The sequence below is a fragment of the Rhyacophila brunnea genome, unplaced genomic scaffold (assembly GCF_057557595.1).
Source record: "Rhyacophila brunnea isolate RB1 unplaced genomic scaffold, BYU_Rbru_1.0 scaffold_149, whole genome shotgun sequence".
Classification (NCBI taxonomy): domain Eukaryota; kingdom Metazoa; phylum Arthropoda; class Insecta; order Trichoptera; family Rhyacophilidae; genus Rhyacophila; species Rhyacophila brunnea.
Genome location: NW_028232805.1, coordinates 272,970 through 281,833, shown reverse-complemented (window position 1 = coordinate 281,833; position 8,864 = coordinate 272,970). Strand labels below are relative to the sequence as shown.

The 8,864-nt window shown below is 31.9% G+C and overlaps 1 protein-coding gene across 1 annotated transcript; it reads right to left on the bottom strand.

The window, feature by feature from the left end:
* Window positions 1-5,743: 5,743 nt before the first annotated feature.
* On the bottom strand, window positions 5,744-7,549 carry LOC147075342 (uncharacterized). The gene has a single exon (XM_085942517.1). It carries the CDS (start codon window positions 7,547-7,549, stop codon window positions 5,744-5,746), a length of 1,806 nt encoding a protein of 601 aa, XP_085798643.1.
* Between the last annotated feature and the right edge of the window lie 1,315 nt (window positions 7,550-8,864).

Below are 8,864 nucleotides of genomic sequence, written 5' to 3'. Positions count from 1 at the left end.
AAATCAACCACAATGCCGTTTCCTTCTTGGTTTTATATGAAATATTGAAGATTTTTTCAAGAAACTCAAATAAGAAATTATTTGAGGTTATATTCCTGTTCGTAGCATCAGTAAAGTTGCACGAATTGCTATTCACATTATTATAGCCGGTCATACCAGCTTCATCTTTTTCTCTTTTCATTATCTCCCCAACTAAATACTTCGCTAGTTCAAAGCACTCTTCATCTTTCGTTGTTATTCCTTCCAGGTACAAAATCATCTTTTTGAAATTTTGAAATTTGTTTGAACCTAAAATTCCGGGGAATTCATCATAGATATAGTTTCTTTTCTTCATCGGCGTATGTCTACCCAATGCCACCAAATACGAGCGAATTTCCTGAAATTCATTGTTCTCAACTTTTCTAAGATATTTTCTCTGAGTGAATGGAGGCTTCAGCAACAAAATAGAATCAAAAGCTTTTCCAGACCCGTCTTTATCGCCAAGATCATTAATATTCCTTGTGGTAGCATCGAATCCCATGGTATTATCCATAGGCATCTCATTGATATTTTCTTTCATTCGTGTTATGGCTACAGATTCCATCATTCCTATACACATGCCTATATTGTCGTTCATTATTCTTATGATTGAACACTCATCCATTTCAAATTGAGCCAACTTTAAAAAATGGGTAATGTTGCCAAAAATCGATGTTTTTAACACTTCTTGAGAGTTTATGTGGATTAGCGATCTGATGAGATTGATGGAGAGATACTTTGTATTGGTTTTATTCTTAAAATTATTGCTGTTTAAGCGTGACTCCAGGAATTCAATAGTCTTTTTTACTATTTCCACATAACCATCCACAATTACTGCAGATTCTCTAATAGAGAAATCTAAAGCCAAAGAAATAACTTTAACAATATTGCCAACAATACTATTTGCCATATTATTGGCTGCATCTATACTATTTATTATATTGTACTGACATAGATTTTTCTTATAGTTTTTATTCCTAAAGGGTACATCTAATGATTTATACAGTTTCAAGATACTTTCTCTAATTGGAAATAGTGTATAGCTGTGTATTTCGCTCAATAAGTCCAAAAGACTCATTAACCATGGATTATTGGGCGAATATATTATGCTTCTATTACAAGTACTTAAGAAACTACAAATAAACGAAACTGATACTTTTATTCTTCTATATTCTATGCTTTTATATAGATAATCATGAGCATCAAAAGTGCTCAACGATAAAACATTAGAAGGCAATAAAATTAGTTTTCCCAGGAGTATTCCAAGAGCAGAAGTGAATTGATTTTCCATAGAAACTCTATAGAAGAATAGCCTATTTAAAATTTGAAAAACAAAACGGATCAAGGAATAGTACAATTCAGAATTGTGTATGACAAAATCAGCAATTTGATCAATAACATAATTGGAGGACAATGAATTCTGATCAACAGAATAACTGTATGAGGAGTTTGGATCAAATGTATAAGAAGAATCATAATATTTTGTATCCCCACTAATATTGCTTACTTCTTGATATATTTTTTCAACAATGAGTTTACTAATTTCTTCTTTCGTGTAGGAGTCTAATACACTTAACTCATTCATATTTACACTTAGTTTAGAAACATATACTTTTTTGTCCCTGACCAAATTCTCTCTGACAATCTGATTGAAAATAATTGTTGAAAGATTTTCATTTCCAATATTTGCATCATCATTATCCACATCTCTGCTATTAATTAGCTCATTCAATTTCATGGTTTTCAATGAATCATCATCTACAACAATTAATTCCCTCTTAACCAATCCTCCTCTAATTATTGACTCAATCTCCATAAATTCCCCAGGAGCATCATTATAGAACATTTCTAATATTATAAAGGCAAAGGCATACTCTCTATCATTTTGAGAATTAACAAGTGATGCTTTTAATAAAGTTAGTGAGCTTAGACAGAACAATTTCAAGTATGGAAGACAACTAACATTATATCCAATGGTAGAATTGCATGACATGCCTAAGGCACAATTACTCCTATTATTGGCTTGATAGTAGCTCTTAATTATACTGCCATAAAATCGGCCTATCATATCGGAATTTGCCAATTTGTACAGTCCCCCATAATTGTCAAGTAAAGTATTAAATATCTTTTTACATAAACCCGGATCTTCTTTGGATAATTTCTGCAAAATCACAACAGATTCACCAATAGATCTATTCGAATGAATAATTTCAGAAAGAAATGAGGTTGCTTTGTCGGTGGGAACTTCAATATTCGCACTACGGATTATATTTATAAGTGAAACGGTAATGGGATTATTAATACTCCCCTCTTTCTTGTCAATGTGATTCAATAGTATTGTTATAATACCTTTGTTTAATGGGAAGATTCCATTATTAATGTTATTACTAGTACTATTTTTATTACCACCATCATGTATTTTAATGTTCATATAACTTATAAGTGTATCTACATTTACTCCTCCATTCAACCAAAATTCCAAATTCAAATGATCTCTACGACATGCCAGAATAATAAGATCATAGCAGAAATACATTGCAGAATTTTGTTCAATTCCGTTTAATACTTCTAAAACAAATGAAAGTATTTTATGCTCCAAAATAATATCTAAACAACGTGTCAGAGAAACACCTCCATTCACCATACTGTTGCTATTGGATACTGTATTATTGCATGATACGTTATTGGAGCTCATAATATTATTGTTGCATATTTCACTTAAATACTTTATCATATTCTCTTTGGATCTGCTAAAGAGAATATAAAATATAAAGTGTGACGTAGACCCTTCGGCAAAATAAGTCAATAAAGACAAAAACATAGATCTAACCAAGAAATTCGTCGGATTGCTGCTGTTTCTTCCAATATTCCCATTTTCCCCTCCAATATCATCTCCATTTTCATTCATGATTGTAGATAATCCCAATACACAATATTCGGGGCAAATACTCCTGATATACTCTATTAATTCCTTTAGTGCACCTGTGTCTTTTATCTCACTAATAGATTCGAATAATTCTCCACAATTTAAGTTGTTATCATACTCTATATTTCTCTTATATTTTGATTTAAACTCTTCCTTAGTGACAATTTTACGGAGTACACAGTTAGAAAAAAGTGACAGGTTCCCTGAAGAATTGTCAATTATCGACTTGTAAAAGTTAACAAGAATTTTTGAGGAATTAGCATTTCCATCGGACTCACAAGCATTATCTACATTGCTCATTTCATTCATTTGTTGGAAAAATATTTCATAAGGTACTGTTATTGTACCACAAAGAGCTATCCAAATTTCTACCAAATTTCTTAAAAATTCCTTTTCTGACAATCGCTTATTGCGATACAGTGCTTTTTCATAAACCACTCTCCAATTGACACCTGGGAAAATTGACTTCACCGAGTCTAAAATCAATTTCAAGTTCCAATGCCTAGAATAGCCTGTATTAATTAACATGGCTGATGAGTTATCAATATCATTGATGTATGAAAACGAGTTGGTAATTACTGTTGAATAGTTAGAAATAATAGAACTGCTGTTGTTTGCCATAGAATAAGTAGATGATAAAAAATCTATTAAAACAGCAAGCTCATTTATAAATACTTCGGTTGTAGATAGGTATTTATCGGTTCTATTTGCTTCCATATCACTCTTGAATGTCTTTAACCTCTTCATTAAGTTTTCTTTCTCAATATTTGGATACAATGAATCTATCAATGAAGCTAGTGAATTCATGGAATAAAAAAACAAAAAAATATAAATTTCAAATCTAGTAGATAAGTTGAACAAGATTCATCCCAGTAGTATTTAGCTAAATATAAAGAAGTATAACTTATAGATGTATTTATTATAGTTCCTTAACTACCTATCTGGTGGACCATAAAGCTTTAATCTAAAATATTTCATTCATTATATTTTCAGACAATATTTCTGCATCATTTTTTACATCATTAATATTGCCGACAGAATTGGCGCACCAACCAATATCATAAACAGATGCATTTGGTGGTATTTTAATAATAGGTTTAAATGGAATAAATCCAATGCTTGAGATTACTGTATCTGAAATTAAAAAAAGCATACTTTTATTAGAATTCTCTCGAAAAATTGTTGAATTAATGGGATACGTGGGATCATCACGTAATGCATTTGACTGTATTTCTACCTTATACTTCTTGGATTTCGAATCATAGGCTGCTGAAAAATCTGAATTAAAGAGGAGGTACAACGAAGGTAATGAATCTCTAGGACTCCTTTGTGATCTGTTGTTAAGAATAAGCTTACTTTGATCTTTTAGTAGATTATAAAAAAAATTAGCTTTTGAATTCTTCCCTGTTGAGCATACTATACTAAGTAATGCCGCTAATCCATTTTTACATGTATCTAAAAGCTTCTCAGGGTTGAAAATAGTTAGAAATTTCTGCAAATGTGACGCTTTGTGCTTTGAAGGCTGTAGCATCACATCTTCTAGTGAATTCTGTGAAGTTAGCATTTTCCAACGTCTTTCCTTGGCTCTATCATTATTGGTCTGATTATATCGTGGGCCTGGCATATGTTTAATATCAACGAAATTATCTCCTAATATACTGTTGAATCCATTATGTGGTAAGTTGTGATAAGTTTTGTACTCTTTTAATATATCTGCAAGTTTGTGATTGTCAAACTTTGCAACATTCCAGCTCGATCGAGACAAAACCACAATATTCTTGGCAGTTTTCTTTAAATAATTGAGTAAATCCATAGTTACATTTCCCATGCCAAATATAAAGACTGTATCACCTAAATTTCTGAACAAATTGGTTTTTTTATAATAAGAATCAATAATATCAAGAGCATTCAAATAGTTTTGACTTAATGGCTTCGAATTACTGGGAGAAACACTCTCGTTAATGTTATTTCCACAAGAAACCACGTTTATAGAAGCATTTTCATTGGGTGAATTTCCTCTATCAATAAGATACCTCCTGGGAATTCCACCAGTTGCAAAAATATATGTATCGTATCCTTTTGGAAGGGAAGTTCTAATTTCAGAATTTAGATGAACAGTAATGTTTTGATCCTGCAATATTTTGTTAAATGGCCCAGGTTTAAAATCAGTGGAGTAGTTATAATGTCCCAAAATCCTGTTCGATTTTTCAAAAATGTCTACTTTCATTCGCTTAGCCAAAAATTTTGACAAAAATATTCCTGAAGGGCCAGCTCCAATTATACAAGCCGATTTTGTAGGTATTGGATTATTCATTTGGGGCTAAATTTCAACATCTTCTCGCATTCAATGTTTTCATAGGTAAGATAAGGCCAAATATATCCAATAAGTTCGATCATATACAAATATTTGTTGAACTTCAATTAAAAAATGAATAGTATGTGAAGATTAAATCCAATCGTGAGAAGTTTGTACTGCTATGGGATGTTGCTTGATTAGGCATAATCAATAGATGTGAATGACATATAACTAGTTTTATTACATACAAGATCTTAAAAAAGTATTCCAGACACTGTTGAATAAAAGAATCCATTTACTGGATAATAGTATATACTATCATATTTTCTTTTGAGCAGTATATCATTTATTTACATAATCAAAATTAGAAATATATTCAGATAAGCACAGTCTGGCAATATACAGCAATGAGCGTTAGTTCAACCAATAACATTAATGCTAAATACCTATACCTCAATTTTACTTTATTGCCCTTCAAAATTTGGAATTTATTATTTTAAAATTTATTCTGCACAATTATACTTTATGAATGCTATCTCTATATCTGTAAGAATCTCTGAAAGTGATTCAGCCATTCGGTTATTATTTAAGATAAATTTCATTTGTGACAACTTGAATAAAATCTCCTCAGTCTGTTGTTTTAGCTCATTCCAGGAAATTTTCAACAAAGCTTGAACTGCATTTTTATAAAAAGTAATTATAGTCTTAATCATTAATTGAGTCTTAACAAATGGGCAGTTTCTATCGTATTCAGAGTAACCATTTTGCTGTAGGAAGTCCTCCTTGATAATTTTTGACATATCTAAAATCATCTTCTCTGTTTCTGACAGATTATTTCTTCCAACTAATTGAACAATCTCCTCAATTTCCCTATCGAATTGTAAAATTTCTCGTATCATCTGTAAATTTGATTTGTATTCCGATTCATACTCTAGGGCATCCAGGTATTTTGAGTAGGATACAGTTGTATCAACAGATGGAAAGTGCTTCCTTTGAGCCAACTTCTTATCCAATCCCCAGAAGACCTGTACTATGCTTAATGTAGCAGATGTGACAGGATCACTAAAATCACCACCCGGTGGCGATACTGCTCCAACTATGGAAACAGATCCAAGTGATCCGTTGAGTGTTTTAACTAGCCCTGCTCTTTCATAAAACAATGCTAATCTTGCACTTAAATATGCTGGATATCCACTATCTGCTGGCATCTCAGCAAGTCTGCCCGAAATTTCTCTTAAAGCTTCAGCCCATCTACTTGTGCTATCAGCCATCATGCTCACGTTGAGTCCCTGGTCACGAAAGTATTCGGAAATCGTAATTCCGGTATAAATACTTGCTTCTCTGGCTGCAACAGGCATATTGCTAGTGTTTGCAATTAGAACTGTTCTCTTCATAATATTATCCTCTGTGTTTCCTATTTTCAACTTGGGAAAATCCATTAAAACCTCTGACATCTCATTTCCTCGCTCACCACATCCAACATAGACAATGACATCAGAGTTGGAATATTTACTTAAGCTTTGAGAGATTACTGTCTTCCCACATCCAAAAGCACCTGGAATAGCAGCAGTTCCACCCTGAACCATTGGAAAGAGTGAATCCAGTATTCTTTGCCCAGTAAATAACTGTGTCTTTGCCTTAAGTTTTTCCTTTACTGGTCTAGGTGTTCTTACTGGCCAACTATGATACATTTTTATCTGTTCTATCTTACCATTATTGTCAACCTCTGCAATGATATCCTCGACAGTATAATCACCAGGGCCTTCAATAAAGATTACTTTACCCTTAACTTTTGGAGATACTAGTATTTTAATTTCCATTAAAGAATTTTCTTTGACGACTCCTACAACATCTCCCCCATAAATGTTATCACCTATTTTTATTAGAGGTGTAAAGTAAAAAGATCTTTTTCTATCTAAACTCTGAATGTTAATGCCTTTTGGAATAAAGATCGAATTGGTCAGGCTTCTAATTGCAGCGAGTGGTCTTTGGATTCCATCATAAAGATTTTCAAATAACCCGGGTCCTAATTCTACACAAAGTGGAGCTCCTGTCCTTATTATGATATCATTAATTTCTAGCCCACATGTGTCTTCATAGACCTGAATAGTGGCCGTATCGCCTTCTATCTTTATAACTTCACCCATCAAGCCATTGTGACCAACATTTACCAATTCATACATAGAAACACCAGCCATATTTCTTCCAACAACTACAGGTCCACTTATTGAATGAATTCTCCCCTCTTCAGACTCCTTATTATCAAGTTGTAAGTTTTTCAATAATTCATTTACTATTGAAATCGTCATTTGGGCGTGTTTTCATCGAAACTAATTTATAGTTGTGTTTCAGGAATTTAAAAACAAACAATCAACAAAGTCACCCAATTATACATTTGTGATAAATTCTAGATTTATATCCAATACAGTATTTTAGTTTAATATACACCCTTGCCTCAAATATTTTTATTTTACTCCAACACAATTAACTATCTATCAGAATCAATAATCTAATTCATATCTTTCTTTACGCTTATAAATTCTCGTTTGTTTGGCTACAATACCAATCTATCCAATCCAATAGTTATTAAAATTAGGTTTTACTTTCATAATATTGCATATGTTTTTGGTAGATATTTGACTGCATTTATCAATTCATAAGAATTCCAAACTCCCTCCAAAAAAATGTTCCCTCCAAAATGGTCTAGAAGTTGATTAAATATCTTTACCATGATTCAAAAATTATCTTTAGAAGATTCAAACTACTTAAAGTCCCAACAATATATCCATAACTCTTTTATAATCGTTAAGGAACTTGTAGAAAATGCAATAGATGCAAAATGTAGCTTGATAAAAATTAAAATGGCTGATGATTTTATACTAGTTGAAGATGATGGACATGGAATTGACTTGATGAACCAATCTAACTTGGACTTGCTCGGTGAGCATGGATGTACATCTAAAGAGAACAGTGCTTACAATATTCTAATGCTTAATAAACAATCCACATTTACTTTTGGCTATAGGGGAAGAGCACTTGCATCAATAAGAGAAATGTGTGATTTAGAAGTACTATCCTCAGTAGATAATATGGGTGTCGGAATTTGTAAGCTTTTTTCTTCAGGGACACTAACTTCTATGGCAAAGAATAAAGGAACCACTGTCAAAGTATCGAATTTATTCTATAATTGTCCAATACGAAAAAAAATTAATATTACAAAGCGAAACAAATACCTTGTTGATACATTGAAATACTTAAATTCAATTCTATATGTTTATAATATAGAAATTATTCTAAAAACAGATTTTGGAAAAAAACAGGAAGAGTATATACTGTTGGGAAATTCAAATTTGGCCTGTCTTCAATCTTTAGATGACAATAGTAATAATAGCACTTGGAAATCATTTTATCAGGGAGTTAAGACATATGCTATTAGTATTCATGGATTGCATTATCTTGAAGTTAATCATTACTTATTTGATTTTGTGTTGTTTCCAGAATGTACCCAAGGTATACAGAATATATTTGTCGATAGAAGATCAGTAACATGCAGTTTAAAATTGTCTATCACCAAGATATTCAAAAAATTCTATAAATACTCACCTACATTTGTCTTATTGATCA

What these genes read in the sequence shown, in the direction of transcription:
- LOC147075342 (XM_085942517.1), bottom strand. Translation starts at nt 7,549, where the DNA reads ATGACGATTTCAATAGTAAATGAATTATTGAAAAACTTACAACTTGAT.